At 37.3% G+C, this 17238-nt stretch overlaps 1 protein-coding gene across 1 annotated transcript; it reads left to right on the top strand.

Annotated features, from left to right (window-relative positions):
- The first annotated feature begins 4037 nt into the window (after positions 1-4037).
- LOC120630109 (organic cation transporter protein-like) lies at positions 4038-16893 on the top strand. Its single transcript, XM_039899261.1, has 7 exons — positions 4038-4347; positions 10554-10764; positions 12552-12652; positions 13195-13349; positions 13869-14498; positions 15087-15268; positions 15498-16893. Exons 1-7 carry the CDS (start codon positions 4163-4165, stop codon positions 15714-15716), a joined length of 1683 nt encoding a protein of 560 aa, XP_039755195.1. The 5' UTR covers positions 4038-4162; the 3' UTR covers positions 15717-16893.
- The last annotated feature ends 345 nt before the right edge of the window (positions 16894-17238 follow it).

The following is a 17238-nucleotide window of genomic DNA, read 5'->3' as shown; positions in this document are numbered from 1 at the left end:
CGAATTGGTGATATGTTCTTGGCTATCTTTTCTTTTGAAGGGAATAGCTTAATTATATAAAACTTAGACCCTCCGCCATGTTTCAGGTAGGCGGGTTTTATTAAAAATAATATAACTTCAACATGTTAATAAAAATATTAACAGAAAAACTAAATATCCAGAAATTTGTGCCAGGAATCGAATCCAGGACCTCGAGGTCCGTGTGAAAACGGTTTGAAAATTGTAGTCTAGCAGAATCTAAATAATAGAATGATTGTTGGATCCATCCAAACCGACAATATTAACGGCGAACTTTGTGGGAGGTTTGATTTCCTATTGGAAACAACTTTGGGAATTGTTTTCTGTGATATTGTTTGGTAGGAGGCTTCGGTTGTGGCTAGTTACTATAAGCGATGAAGCGCTCTGGTAGCCCTGTACCAGATACTGAGTAGAAGCAGATAGAGACAGGTTTAAAGACTGCCATGCCTCTCCCAGTTAGCACGCTTCCATCTTTATCACCATGAGGTCAAATCGTAGTCGAGCGCAAACTTTTAAACGATTAAAGAACAAAAGCAACAAAAAAGGTATCTTCTTGCCATCGGTTTTGAGGCAATTGTTGAATAACCTTAAATGTAGTTCAAGAACACAACCTTAGGCTGCGGACAAAACCATATTAGATGACAAGAAACCTGGCAATACATACCTACCGTGACGTCACAGACCACCTCCGATGGCGGATTGGTGCAGTGGGCAGCGAACCTGCTTTCTGAGTCCAAGGCCGAGGGTTCGATTCCCACAGCTTGAAAATGTTTGTGTGATGAACATGAATGTTTTTCAGTGTTTGAGTGTTTATATGTATCCTATAAGTTTTTATGTATCCTATTCATAAAAATATTCATTAGTCATTTTAGTACCCCTCACACAAGCTACGCTTACTTTGGGGCTAGATCGCGAAGTGTCTATTGCCGTAGTATATTTATTATTATAACCTCCAGGTTCCGTTTGTCGCAGGACGTTGAACCAAGAAGTACCTACCTACCTCGGAGGTATAATAATTCATTACATTATGTCAAATTGCTGTCTAAAGTGCGGAGCGATGTGTACGAAAATGTTTGTAGTAACTGCTCACCCACTTGAAATTAATAACGATTATTATAAACTGTAAATAAAACTAGCTGTATAATCATACTTACACATAATGTACAAAATGTATACAATATACTTAGAATATGTTAAATGCTGCTTAACGCTAAAAAGAAGCATGGCGGTAGTACTTACCCCGGACGAGCTCTGTCACAATAAGCTCTACTCCTACCTAAACGTGATGTGTCAAACCATAATATATACCTCTCATAGGACAGAGTTCATCACATCAACCCGTTACCGCCCCACTACAGGGCTCGGGTCTCCTCCCACAATGAGAAGGGGTTAAGGACGTAGTCTACCACGCTGGCCCAGCGCAGATCGCTGGACTCCGCACACCTTTGAGAATATTATGGAGTACTCTCCTGCACGCAGGTTTCCTCACGATGTTTTCCTTCACCGTTGAAGCAAAACATCGTGATATTTGCTAAAATATGTGTTTGTGTGTGTGCTATGTTTAAAAAACGTGTAATATGCATGTTGTTAGTGCTCTTAAATAAATAAATAAATAAAAATATATGCACATAACTTAGAAAAGTTAGAGGTGGGTGTGTGTCACCGAAATTATAGTTTTGTAAGTCTTCTGTCCGAACACGGGAAGGAAAAGTGCGTTCCCATCACGTATTTTCATGCGCACCGTGACCCGGAAAGCGGACATACGACATATCTACGAGTATGTGCTCAGAATACAAAAGATTTGTGCCGCTGCAATCTCAAATCTGATCGGAAATCGCTGTCTGTGTATATGTACCTACCTACTCGTAGGTACAATATAGCCGATCTTCTCGCCTTACTTAGAGCGCTGGAGCATGGTCACTGGGTACTAACAGACTTATTGCAATTGATGCACTTTTCAATGTAGAGACTGCCTGCCTAACCGGTGGTAGACGACGAAAATGTTTGTGTGAGTAACATGAATTTTTTTCAGTGGCTGGGTGTTTATATGTATATTATAAGTATTTATGTACATTATTCATAAAAATATTAGGCTTACTTTGGGACCAGATGGCAAGGTATGTATTGTCGTACTATATTAATTTATTTACTTATATCTGTATTTTTTTCATTTAAATTTTTTTGTCTGTACTTTTCTTTTATTTATTGTGTACCTAACTACTCAGCATTCTCTTACTTCAATTATTTTCCCATTTGGGGGCTTCCGGAAGAAATCTCTTTTGAGATAAGCCATACATATCTACATATGATGACTTTTTATAAGTATTCTTGTTTTTGTTTGGTACTAAATAATATGAATTGACTTCCAAAAGGCCTACAGTTAAATACTACGACTACGTGTTTTTATTTAATTATAAAATGCCAATCCCTTAAATAGTTTGTTAATTTTAACGTAGAAAATTATATCTGAATTTTCAAAAGTTAAAAAGATATTATGATTCGTCACATTGCAATTACATTTACGATTATAATGATACTATGAAAATTCAATTGTTGTAGTAAATTGTGTATAAAGTGTCGTGGTTTTGAGATCAGTTCTAAACACCATTGTATTTTCCTTTCTTTGTTATGCATAACATCTTAGCAATGAAAAAAATATACACTAACTAATAAGCGATTCAAGCGTATCTGTAAAAACTTGAACAAAGACGTTTTTATGACAAGCAACGTGTCCTAGATACGACCATAATAATGGGTAGATACCTACCTACTATAAAAATCCCGGAGGTCAGATTGCAGCTAAATCGGCAGATAAATATAATAACGTACGGAAGAAGTAAATGTTTAAATCTAAATAGTCTTATTCAAACAGGTGTTACTTATCTGCAACAATATTTTTATATACTTACTTTATCATAAAAGGTCAGGCGGTATATTATTAGAAAAATAAAAATATATTTTTTTGTTAATCTAATAATATACCATCATATTATGATCCTCAAAGAAGGCTGAAAATGATTTCAAGGCAACGATGCGGTGATGGTCCAGGGGGTAGCACTGCGACTTCACTTTCGGGGGACCGAGTTCGAACCCCAGCACAGCACAGCTTACTTTTCCTCAATAATAATTAATTGAAAATGAAAAAAAATGACCTCAATATAATTTTCTATTAAATTAACTAGGCTTAGAGCTAGGATGTTAAATTTGTGGGATAAGGTTTATTTTAGATTTCGTTACGCTGGATTGCCTAGAAGCAAATTTGAATAATGAAATCTTGTGTTGTAAACAGTTTTATAATCATTACGGTCAACCCACTACGGGGCCACTACAGGGCACGGGTCTCCCCTCAGAATGAGAAGGGTTTAGGCCTTAGTCCACCACACTGGCTAAGTGTTGGCCAAGCGGATTGGTAGTCTACACACACCTTTGAGAACATTATGGAGAACTCTCAGGTATGCAGGTTTCTTTACGATGTTTACCATCACCGTTCAAAGCAGATAATATTATAATTGCACAAAACTCCGAAGTTAGAGGGGCCTGCCGGGGATCGAACTCGGCTCCCCGAAAAGGAGGCCGAGCTCTAACCACTAGGCTATCGGCACTTTTAGTTTTATAATGTTGCCGCAATAATAATCACCACATGTACGCATCAAATGGATAATAATTCAAGTATATTATCATAACACATGTTCATTAAAATGACAAAAGTCTCATAACAAGTATGTATTTATATTTGTCCGCGCATTGCTTGCGGAGACCGCCGCTCGTACGCACCGTTAACGCGTGTTTTTGCGATCCCAAGATCTTCAAAGAACGCTCTTACTAAACGTCTCTAACGAAAACGTTTCTAAAGAAATTTCTGTAACAACTTAACTCAAAATACTATAGTGTCGTATAGTAAGTACTAAAGCAATAGTTAAACTGTGATTTTTGAAAAAAATAAACAGCTGTAAACACTACTTAAAGTAGAACTTAAAGTTTTTAAATTATTTGTAACTTGAATATTTAAAAGTAAAACTTTTATTAAATAAAAACAATAAGTAGTTTTAGTAAGAAGAAAAAAAGGCTAAGTGACGGACGTAAAGTGATGAGCTTTGTGATTAAAATAATAGTTAACTTGATTTAGTTCTGTAAAACAAAGAACATGACCAACGACGCGAAGGTTTCGTCGGAGACGGCAGGTCACGTGGACACTGATGCTCTGATGCAGGAGCTAGGGCAGTTCAAGAGGTTCCACCTCTTGAATTACTTCCTCCTCGGTTTGGTGCCGTTCGTGCTGGCGCACTACGCTATCAACTATGTTTTCTTGGCGGCTGATGTTCCATACAGGTAAACAGTACTCATGAATATCATCTTCATTATCATCATGTCAATCAATGGAATCCCACAGCTGTACTTTATAGGGATTTGTTGATTTTGTAGGGAGTTCCAAATACCACGGTCTTGTGCCGCTTGGGTCCAGCGGCTCTCTGTCCGAACCGTTGGTTCAACCGACGAGGTCGTCGGTTGTCGCCTCGCACTGGTAATCACTGCGTTTACCAAGGTGAGGTGGCCATTCCAGCACCTTGGGACACCAACGTCCATCGGTTCTCCGAGCTTTGTACCTGGCCCATTGCGTGTTTAGTTTCGCGACCCATTGAGCTATGTCGCTAACTCTGGCTCTTCTGCAGATCTCCTCCTGATTTGATCGAGCATAGCTCTCTCCATCGCCCGCGGAGTGACCCTGAGCCTTCTTTTCAGCCTTCTCATGAAACAATCTTTGATAAAATGTTAAACTATAAATGAAAAGATCCAAAGACATTTTTATTCAAATTTGTCGATGAGTGAGTTGTTGATATAAGTATTTTATATTTATTTCGGGGCTCTGCTTCTCTATTACAGTGGTTAGTTAAAGTAATTATTGTTATTTCCGTAAGTTATATATGCACTTTTAAAATGTAAATTGACTTAATTAATTATTTTCTTAACATGTAGATGAAAACACGAAGAAAAAAAATAAAAAAATGCTATTGTTCATATAAATCTAACAAGACATGATTACATTTAAGTTTTTCCAGCGAATAATAGTATAATAACGAGTAGTTATGAAGGGATCTTATCAAAGCACCGATGCGTGCTACAACTAGAACGTCCAATAATTAACTATGATATGATAATCATACACCTTTGATAGCTACGTCCTGCCATGCCAACGGTATGACTTGAATACTCGGAATTTACAATTTTGTATCAAAAATTCCAAAAATATTTGTTCTTTCTTTGAAACCAATGCAAGTTCGAATCGACCAGATCAAATTAAAATGAAAATGTACGTATCAATATTTAACTTTATGAATAAACAAACATATTCCCTGACCGATTTCGCCAACGGGTGGTATTATAAAGCACAAGTGATTGCGCAGACACAGCTGCACTTTTTTCACCTTCTTTTAGTGAAAATCAGGTGAAAATCTGTCTGTAGTGGGCCGATAATGGGGAATGATGATGATGACTTATGCTAAATAAAAGTTCTGTTAAATATTCGAAAAAATGTCCAATTTTTTTTTTCTTTTGAAAGCGGTGCTTGCGCTGCGTAAGCGGTTGAAGTTTCGAGCAAATCATGTGTGGCAAATTTGTCGCCCTTTAAAATATCTAAAAGAAAGTCCGCGATAGAGTATGTCTCTCTTTTAAGGTTAACTAATATGCAAACAACCTTTCACAACTTACACACGCATAGGTCAATATTTCGACATACACATCAATTAGACATATTATCACGTTCGTCTTTTGTCGTGCATGAATCCTTTGTGGAACTCAATATAATCATCAATAGCCTATAACAATCCACTGATGAACTAAATACCTCTCCCAACGGCATAGTTCACCCGTAGTCACCACGCTGGTCAGATCCCATTTTCCGTACCCATACGTCTGAAACGACCAAGGGTTTGTACAACATCCGCGGAAAAAGAAGTGCGGTGAAAACCGTATCCACTTGCCGTTCCCACACGACACATTATTATAATATGAAAATCCTGAAAGCAGTTATTTAACCAATACGAGCTTCGAAAATTTTCAACTTTGATAATTTCCCTTTGTCGAGGGTCAAAGCCTCCCACGAGAAAGAGAAATTTCAGGCAGTATTACACGAACACGAGATATATAAAACTCATCATTGCGCAAATGAGGTCGAGAAAACAACAGTAATTGCCAAGTTTTTTACCAGCTTCTTATGTCATATTTCATAATATTAAATATCTCTTTAATAACTATACTTAGTTTCTGTCTTTATACCTAATTCATATCGTTAAGTGACTTGTTTCCTGGAAGTTCCATCAAGATAAATATTTAACGAGTCTGCGATACTGTATACGAATTGTATTGTATGATCCGCTATTTCCAAACTTCTACTCATCAATATTACTGTTTTTAGACAAAGTCCTAGTTTGCCCAAAATCCCGAAAAATCTAGCATTTCGTAAATTTTATCGATGATAAAGAAACTACTAAAAAGAAACACTAATAGTTTTTGAGTACACAATTGCCATAGTTTCTATTGAAAGAAATCAGTCACAGACCTAACATCACATACAGGATTCCGGCCACTTTATAAGGTACGCGTCGCGTAGCGTAGGTGCAATGCGCGTGTCGGTCTTTTCTCTTAAGTAGGTTTGAAATTAGTTTGTATGGAAAAATAAATATGCTTCTTTTGATTTAATAATTTTACAGTGTGATTCCTTATGAAATATATTCATACGCAGTGGCGTGCACTTCATACATGCACATGAGCACTACCTACACAAATTAGTTTATATAACTCTTTATCCATGTGGATTTCCTGGGGGTCGCTGATTACAGCACATTAAGCTAGGTGCTCATCGAAACTAAGGGCACCACAATATTGCGCAGGAAGTTTTCGCACGTGTTTGAATTAATAAATGTCTTCGCCATGTACGTGCGTGGGCGCAGCGGAGAGCGTGGTTTTAAGTAGGAGATCAACCATATATATCAACCACACATAGATCACGTAAACACAAATAGATCACAATACAACAACACAACAACACACAAGTTTAGAATTTCTGCAATTTCTCTGGGCTGTTCTGGTGGGAGGATTTCTGTGGCTAGTTGCCACCCTACTGAAAAAGACGTGTCGTTGAGCGATTAAGCGTTCTGGTACGAATTCGTCTACAAACCAATTAGGTTTAATGTAATGCAAATAATGCAAAAAACTCTGCAGTTGCTCTTTTCCGACATAATTTTACAGTTTAACAATTCTTTTTTTGAGATTCTTGCCGGCTTCTTCTTGGTAGAATCTGTCTTATGAACTGATGGTAGAGACACTACAAACATACATACTTGACGTTTCAAAATTGTTTATATATGGCCTACTTGAAGTAATGATTTTTGAATTTGAATTTCTAGCAACCTTGTCTAGCGACACAATATATATCTCTAAACAATGTCGCCAACACTCCCCAGGAAGCATTGTGAAAGAAAAAGAACCACTTTTTAAACTGTCAATTTACTCGTTCTGCAGACAGGTAATTATGTATCGTTCGCATTAGCATCATTGTCGGCTCTAAAGATGGTAGCGCAGCTCAGCGAGAGCAGAATCGGATAATACGGATGATAGCAAGCGCAGGAAATGCGTTAAACTGTTTAGATAAGGATGTGGACTAATTTCTCTGAATATAGTGAAAAACAAAGTACGGGATATAAGAAGTACAAAATTTTTCGTTCACATTTCATAAAATATCTACCTTTACTTTTATTTTCTCACTTATAACACCTGTTCTACTTAATTAAACTGTTACTTGAACCAGTTGCACTAATGGGACAACACTGACACAGGTTCATAACAGATAAGAAGTTAAACATTACCATTATTACTTTAACGATTAAGAATTAACAAAAGATCAAAAATCAATTAGTAAACAGCATGCGTTTATGAACAACATAGGCTCAAAGGTGTTCGTGAGAGATCTGTCTATTAGACAGAGACGGTTGAGACAACTGAAGACCAAAAATGGTAGTCTCATTTCCTCTAAACTTGAGATCTTGAGTGAGCATGGCCACGTACGTACCCTGCGGCAGGTTATACTGAAGACTGAAGAGTATAAACGGCCACTTTACTTAACGTTCGAGGACTACGAAGCCGATACAAGCTGTTTACCGCTTATAGGATGTCTTTAATTAAGCTTCTGGTTTGGAACGGGCTTGGCAACATTAACGGCGAGATCTTACCATCTGGGGGGTTATATTTTTCGTTCGTGATTGGTAAATGCACTGCGCTCACAAGTAGGTACGCCGAAACAAATATTTACAAAGGCACCTACAATAATATAATTATCATTTACTAGAGGTCCCTGACGACTTCTTCGCATACCTTAAAAGATATACATAAGCTTTCGCCGACAGACTTAGTATTTGTGTAACTTAAACCGATTTCGCATCACACGCATCAGAAGTCCTAAAAGGAATTCCCGTTTTTGAAACATGTTTAATTGATATTTTTTTCAAATGGTTGTAGCGAGATGTTATATAGCCTATATATAGTCTTCCTCGACAAATGGAATATCGAATCCAAACAAACTCGTTAACTTAATGAAATTAGTAATATAGAAACTCACAACACTGGCATCTATGAATACTGGTTGGTATAAAGCGGGTACACGCGAGTCTCGTAAGGAAATTTTCATCGGAAGAAGCGTTTCTATTATTTAATATTTGAGCCTTGAGCTAATCACGGTCAATCTAATATACAATAACACGTGAGTTCATCCTCATTTCCGAAACAAACCGCTTCTGGCGACCATGTTTCTTGTCCTTATAACTTGAGTGCCTTCAAAGCAAGTGCCTTCCAGGTAAATATGATACAATAAATAGCCATTTTCTAGGCAAGTGAGCTAGATAACCTAGACCTTATCATTGTATTCCAACACGTTATTTATAAATGTAGTCGAGCACAAGGCTCTCGTGAATAAAAATATCTTTTCGTAGTACCTACTTTTAAGGATAGATGTATAATATATTTGTCTCAATAATTGGCGATGTTTGTACAGCAATTACTATACCATCTCAATGGATATTTCATCGTAATAATTGGCAAGGAATTTCCCGAATCGCCATTTTTTTGTTATTTACGAGGGCTATCTAAAACTGAACGGTATTGACTTTAAACATCATCATATTTGAGAGGTCTCGTTCAAATAAGGAAAATTAGTATTTAGTACCTAGGCTTTTTATGGATTGTAGGATATTTTTTTGAATAAACCTAGTGCTACAAATAATCAATTTTGTAGCTAACAGGCGCATTTATATTGTTTGTTCTTTCTTCACAGTCTAACTAGGCAACCAATCGTTTTCATTTTTGGCATAGAGTTAATTGATAGGACGGAGACTAACATAAGCTAATGTTTGTCACAGAAAAACAAATCTAAACCATGAGGTTTAAATTATAAAGAAGACGGTGGTTATTAGTCAAGTGATACAATGAATAAGTCGGCGACAGACCGAACAAAAAAATTACCGAACATTCAATCATGTATCTACGGTAATTTTTTTGCAAGTATGTAAAAAAAGAAAACTACCATTTCGTTGATTTGTGTCCTGGTGTTCGCAATGATAGTTATTGCTCTACGACTGCATTCATTGTCTTATTTTGTAAACACGGTCGTTCCTTCTTATATTGTTTAGTTGGGATGTGCTGACAGAACAATTCAATATTTGGATACATTTATAAATGGGAGCTGATACATATCAATATTATTTTATATATGTGTACACAAAACCATATAGGAAGGTGCAATTATGTTAATACTATTTAGTCAAAGTATAAAAAATTATGTATGTGGTGTTGTAACTACATGTTTTATCTTTTTGTTCAAGGCCTTTTCTTTCTTTTTTGTATCAGTGTTTTTGTCTAACCTCTGTACTGTATTTCTATTCTTTTTACTGTACCGGCGTCTAGCAGGTACGTACGAACTCTACGCAAACGGAATTAAATCATTTCTCACTGCACAAACCTTTCTTATAAGATATATAAAGAGCCTTCGGTGATGCTTTAGTGTGAGGCGGGCTCATTTTTCTGTTGAACGTAGAGTAGGTCATTTTCGAGTTATGAAACACTTTAATGCCAAAGCAACCTGGGCCTTATAGAACTTTTAGAGTCACAGATTTAGTAAGTAACCGACTTTTAATTTTACCAAAAGGTCTTTTTGTAAAAGTGTGCACGAATTTGAGCATTAGAACAATATAGATGCATCCTGTTGTGAATGTCTAACTTCCCGGTAGAGCGATAATTCATCATTTCTGAGTTTTTTTTGGTCTGGTCTGGTGAAAGGCTCTTACCATGGCTAGTTACAATCCTACCGACAAAGACTAAGCGATCTAGCCTTACGCTACAATGTCGCGTAGAAACCGATTAGGATGGGTTTAATATAAATCCATACCCCTAACAGGTTAACCCGTTACCATCTTAGACTGCATTATCACTTACCAGCAGAGATTGCAGTCAAGGGCTAACTTGTCCTGAAATAAAAAAACTTGTTTCAGATGCTTGGTGCCCGAGTGCGAGTCCGCCAACAGCACGGACTACAGCCCGGCCTGGCTGGGCGGTGCATTGGCGGCTGGCGGGCGCGAGCAGAGATGCTCTCGCCGCGCGCCCGCCGACCCGCAGCTACCGTGCGCGGCGGACTCCTTTGCGGACGAGCTGCTGCCCTGCGACCGCTGGCTGTATGCCTCCAACGACACCATTGTTGCAGAGGTAGCTATTGCCAGCACCACTTCTCTGCCGTTCGATTGCACTTCCATCCCTCATCCGCAGCCTAATAACGTGAACGTTTGTAATTTAGCCTGTAAGTTCCATTTAAGTGGAAATTCCTTAATGGAACAATAAATATCTTAAACCAGAAACTGACTTTAAGATAAACGATAACATAGTATTTCCTTTACCTTGGTTACACAAAGAATTTATCTTCAAAAAGATAACGGACCTTTTTAATTAGTGGTTAACTTTTTATTGATGATCACATTAATTCTATTATTGGTAATTTAATTAAATATTTTATGATAGCCTGTCTGACCGCTGTAGCTGAATAGTTTTGCAGATACGAGGGAACATGCAAACGGGAACGTAAAAAAATTATTAAACAAAGTTTTAAGTTCTCTCATTCCAGTTTATCTTTATCAAACTTTATCTATGTATTGAATAAATAATGCACGTGACTCGACAAATTATTCTGCTCGGTTACCGCGAAGTCACTATGATATTTTTTGCGCTGGCAAAAAAATGTTTTTCATCCCAAATTCCAAGTTCTACTCAAACATTAACAATCCGTCACAAAATATATATATAACAATTGATTCCTATCGTAGTTTCAAGATTTTAGTTCTTCCATAAATATATTTTTCTCTTCCATAATTGAGTGATTTACTTAATAGGTCGTCCTATTAATCTTGTAATCAATACGACTATTGCCGGCCGATTCCAACGTCCATGTATATTATATTCACAATAAATATTGAATAATTATGTACCTACTCCATCCAGAGCTATTTCTACTTTGATAAATTACTGGCATTGTTCAAATTATGGATCGCGACCATGATCTTTCCTAAACATTGAATACTCGATTGAAATCCATACATCAATGCAAATTCTAGTAATCTACGTATATATACCCTCAAATTTTGGTTATTTGCAAGAACGTACCATTAGAATGTAACTCTTGGCACCGAAATAATTGGCAATACTTCATTATTATTGGTATGATGTGATCCTCAAATATTTAAAGTAAACCACAATGTTCTTATAGCCGTACAGTATTTGCATAAGTAAGGTCCGGTTCAGTTTTCGTCTAATAATATCAAAAACTTTAAGTTATTTAAAATTTAGTTTATAATAATGAGCTTTGCAACTTTTAAAGAAAGAAGAGAAATGAAAATGTATATCGGACTTACAATCGTTTGTTCGGCGGGCATATACATTTTCATGGTCATCATTGGCCGTACCGACCATTGTGGACCCGCCTAGGAATCAAGCCTGACGCAGTACATTTCTACAACTATTTTCTACCCATATTTACCGTGTTTGTATGCCAACGTTTGGTGCATCTTGGTCTAATCCATCTCTCCAGCGCAATGTTGGCGTCCCGATCGATCTCCAGCTGTTCGGCCAAAAACTTGGTTGTTGCTGATTTACAACGTCCGTGAATTTCAACTCAAAAGCCTAATATCGGCCCTTTTTAGGTTTGCCAAGTTGTTGTTTTACATCAGTCCTGAAATCTTCCTTAGCATTCACGATATGTGGATTATGGAAGAGGTAATAAAGACCTTCAAAAATAATGAAAAAAATCTTTAACAACTAGCAGCATCATTTAGATGATTCATCATAGTTTAGTTTTTACAAAGTTTAATTTCCAAACTGAGGAAGCTACTACTATTTATATATTATATAAATTGAAGGCTGTGTTTTGTTTTCTTTCTAAGCATTCTAATGGAACAATAATGTTTTACAGCAGATTTCACCATCTTGTTTATTGATTGTTGTAGTTCAACCTGGCCTGCCAGGAGTGGAAGCGCACTCTAGTCGGCACCATTCACAACATCGGCATGCTGGTATCGCTGCCTATTCTTGGATACGTGTCTGATCGGTCAGTATCGATTATTTTCTGGGTAAAGTAATATTAGTTGTGTATCAGAAATGTGCAAAAGTAAAAAATATAACATTGAGAACTGGTTAAAGTTTTGCTGACTTAACATACCAAGTTGAAAAACTTTTGGAGAAGTGACTTTCGAAAACTACATGACTATATTACTTGATTCGTCAAATTAAATTTAATTGTTTTGCTATTAATGATTTTTGGAATATTTAGTTGAAACCGATATAATTAGTTGAAACCGAATCTTTAAGACGTTATGGTCTGTGTGTTATTTGTTTTCAATATTATTTACTTAATAACTACTAGGCACCTACACAAATGAGTTAATCTAAAGGTACGCAAAATTATTATTTTGCACATCAATATGTTATTTGCAGGCCATGACAAAATACACACCTTTATAAATCACGAAATACATTTACAAGTTATATAATGTCATAAAATGTTTAATTTCAGAATAATGAATATGTCAAGTTTGACATCATTTTTAAGAGAACGGTTTAGTATAAATAAAATGGTGATAATATATTTAGATGGGGTCGGAAGCGGGCGCTAGTGCTGAGCTGTACCTTGGTCGGCGCCATCGGCTCTCTCAAAGCATTCTCCATCTCCTACGAGATGTATGTCATCGTTGAGTTCCTGGAGACCGTCGCCGGCGCGAGCTCGTTCCCTGCTGCGTACATCTTAAGTAACATCACATTAGCATTCTCTCCTCCTCTACCCCTCTACCTCTACCTCTGCCAATGTATGTAACACATGTTAGTAACAGTCATTTTTGTAGTACCTAGTACCTAGAGCTCGTCCGGGTACGTACTACCGCCATGCTTATTTCTTATGTCAAGAAGCATTGCTTGATTCGTTAGGTTAATAGGTATATTTCCAATTCCATGATGGTTTAATATAACACTAGTATTTGTACGTTTAATGTTATTAATTGGTTAGGTATCTAAAATAATGTCCAACGACTTTCCTTATTTTAGCTTTGATAAAATATTTTCTAACAATTTACCAACTAGTCTCCATAAAAAAAGAAAATAAACATGTATGGACATCGAGGAGTTGATATCGTTTAGCCATTATCAGAAAATGTACTAAATTAAGGTGCTAGTCTAAGATAGTGTGCAGTTTTACACTTGCTCTTTTTGCGATGAGCGCTAAAGGTATTATTCCATATCATCGTTTTTCATGTGTTCTCTCTCTTTTTCAGCCATCGAGCTACTCGGCCAGGATAAAAGAGTTCTTACCACAGCATTTCTAGGCATCACGCTTGTATTAGGCGGTCTTAGTTTTGCTCTCCTCGCCAAAACCTTTCCCTATTTCCGTACCTTTATCCTAGTAGTCTACCCTCCCTCTCTTCTTTTCATTTCCTACATATACTTCCTTCCAGAAAGCATACGATGGTTGCTTTCTAAGGGTCGCAAAGAGGAAGCTTTAGAGATAGTTATGAAAGCGGCGAAGATGAACAACGTGACTTTATCAGATGAGACGATAAGACAGTTGACTAGCGTCGAGAAAGTAAAGATTGATGAAAAGAAAGAGTCAGAAGAAGAAAAGGGTTTGTGGATACAAGTGTTGAGATCCCCGATCATCATGACTCGTCTCGCTATCTGCTCCTGGTGGTGGATCACTTGCACCTTCGTGTTCTATGGATTAGCGATCAACTCAGTGACCCTAGCGGGGGATAAGTACACCAACTACATGTTGGTGGTGAGCGTGGAAATCATCGCAGTGGTCACCAACGCGTTGGTTCTGGATCGCATTGGAAGGAAGACGACGTTGTTGATAGCGTACGTCGTGTGCGGTATCTCTTGCGTGGCGATCATTTTTGTGCCAACATGTAAGTTGTTCAATCAAATCAGAAAAATAGGTTTTTTTTTTAACCTTTCCAAAATTCCAACCGTAGATCGGAAAGTACTTAAATGCACATTATTGTACAATAAAGTGTCAAATTAGCGTTCATATCTCAGTACTTACCTTTGTGAGATGCAATGATCTTATGCAGCTTGCTTTTTAGTACTATATTTTTAAATTACATGAAATTGATATTAAATCTTGTGTTTAAAAGAAAAGCTTGATATGGAGGATTCATGGGATGGTGTGCTTTTTAGCATTTTTTTTGTATCGTAGCTCCCGAACGGATAAACCGATTAAGAATTTGTTTTTATTTTCCTTGGAAGGCGAATTGGTCGGGAGTGCTCTTAATTATGTCGGATGAAAATCGGTCATGGATAGCGGCCGCCCCGATATGGCGGATTTTATATTTATTCACAACTCCCTCAACATGGGTATCAAATGAAAGTGCTTGACTAGTAAAATACCATACACTGGGATAAATTACAAATCCCAAATGGTCGCCATTACAAAATGGATGGATTTAAATTTTAAACTTATTGTTTTTAACTCCTTTGACTGCATTTGTCGCCAGCGATGTCATGGCTGACCACGCTGCTGTACCTCGTGGGCAAGATAGCCATCACGCAGGCCTTCAGCGGCATCTACATGTACACGTCCGAGCTGTTCCCCACGCACGCCAGGCACTCTCTGCTCGGCTTCTGCTCCATGGTGGGCCGGGTGGGCTCGATCGTCGCGCCACAAATGCCTTTGCTTGTAAGTTTTTTTAAAACGACCCTTTGTTGATACTCACACTATAATAAAATTAAAAGAGAGAGTTACAAATTCCGTTGGAACCGTTTATAACCGTTTTTCGTTTAGGTGCGTGCTGGGATTCGAACTCGGCCCCACGAAGTTGTAATCGAGCTCCTGCCCACTGGGCTATTACCGCTTCAATTTCTCAAATGTTACCTTGTAGGTTTGTAATTATCACAACCACTTACAGGCTATCTACATCGAGTGGCTCCCGTCAGTGTTGTTCGGGGCCACCGCGCTGATAGCGGGCGGCCTCATGCTGACCACTCCGGAGACACTCAACACGAGGCTGCCCGATACCATCAAGGAGGCGGAGTGCATCGCATCTCAACACTCAAAACCGCCCGGCGACAAAACATTACAACAAAACGGATTCACTCCGGATGCACAAGTCACATCAAAGTTGTAACGACAGCTCCATTACAGCGTATGACTGAAAAAATACGATAGTAACATAATCAGTGTTAGAAAATATCATATGATTCACCATCGATTTGAGACAATGTGACATCGCAGTGATATATTGTATTCGATAACTTAATGATGGTCAGTTTATAGATACAATTATATGAATACTGTAAAAACAATTAAAGCAATTATTGTGACGTGTGGTGACGTAGATCATGCGACGGTAGAACGGGCAGCAGCGTCCTCTATGCCACTACTACTATGTATACAGTATTAGAGTGATAGGCTAACTCTTCCACTGGGAGAAGCCTGTAGTCTAGCAGTGGACAGTTGCAGACTATTGATTTGAAGTAGTGTAGAAAGCAAATACGCCTTTTTGATATTTATAACATCACAGTTAAATTACTACTATGGCGCCTTCTGTAGCTAAAGCTACTGCTTAGAACTAAAATGTATGGTTCAGTGCAAACCTTGACCAAAAGTTGTGATAGCCGAGGTGTTATGACTTTGGTTTCACTCTCGGAGACGTCGAGTTTGAATCTCGGCACGCACCTGTCACTTTTTTTAAGTTATGGTCGTTACCTGCATTCCTCAGAGTTCTCCATAATGTTCTTAGAAGCGTGTGAAGTCTGTCAAACCTCACGTAGCCAGCGTAGTAAACCCTTCTAGGAGGCCCGTGTCCTGTAGTCGGCCGAATAATAGGCTCATGAAGCCGAAGCATTTTTAATTTATTATTCATGTACCTATTGGACGTGTACTTGTACACGTGTACACTTTAATTTTATTTAATATAGAAAGTAATTAATTTATACGAATTACAATAATTGTAAGTAAGTAAGTGCGAATTGGGCTAAACTCAAATCTCTGGCCTTATTTAACTAAAATAGTAATCTCCTACTTTACAAATCTCTTCGGAGTATTGGATAGTACAATATTTAGAGGTGTCATGCCAATTTAGTTAAAGGATTTGTGTCCAGCCCAATCTGCACAATTTAACCTATTCTTTAAGTACTATATAAGAAAACACTAAACCCTACATTCCTTAAATTTAGAATAGGTTAGTGAAGAAATCAAGTTTTACCTCCATAACGATAATTTAAATAATAGTTATAATAAAATGGCATGCCAATACCGAAGTGACCGAAGTGTGAAGTAATGGACTAAATACGTTAAGAGCTCGTGAAAACTATGTAAAAACCTATTTTGAAAGAATATATTATATTATATTTTAGATTATTTATTATTGAATATCTTCTTGTTTTCATTATTACTTGATGTGACAACTCCTACTTCTACTCCTATATTTAAAAAAAATATATTAAATTGTTCAACTCTATTAAAATGTGCCGTACATGGCTCATATTTCATTGTTTCTGATTGCCATTCAATGGCAACTTATAACACACTGAGATAAAATCAATATCAGAAAGTCAAACGGTACAGTCCTTGTAGAAAATGTGCTACATTTGACAAAAAAAATATGCTAAGCAACATAATATGTTTAACGTTCTTATTATGACGAT

Source organism: Pararge aegeria, chromosome 15 (genome assembly GCF_905163445.1).
Source record: "Pararge aegeria chromosome 15, ilParAegt1.1, whole genome shotgun sequence".
Lineage (NCBI taxonomy): Eukaryota > Metazoa > Arthropoda > Insecta > Lepidoptera > Nymphalidae > Pararge > Pararge aegeria.
The sequence above is the reverse complement of the archived record's forward strand: the minus strand, read 5'-3'. Positions and strand labels throughout refer to the sequence as shown.

Excerpts from the sequence above, each read along its gene's own strand:
- LOC120630109 (XM_039899261.1), top strand. The coding sequence starts at position 4,163 with ATGACCAACGACGCGAAGGTTTCGTCGGAGACGGCAGGTCACGTGGAC. Across the intron at positions 10,765-12,551 it reads ACGACACCATTGTTGCAGAG|TTCAACCTGGCCTGCCAGGA; the intron begins GTAGCTATTGCC and ends TGATTGTTGTAG. Across the intron at positions 15,269-15,497 it reads CGCCACAAATGCCTTTGCTT|GCTATCTACATCGAGTGGCT; the intron begins GTAAGTTTTTTT and ends AACCACTTACAG.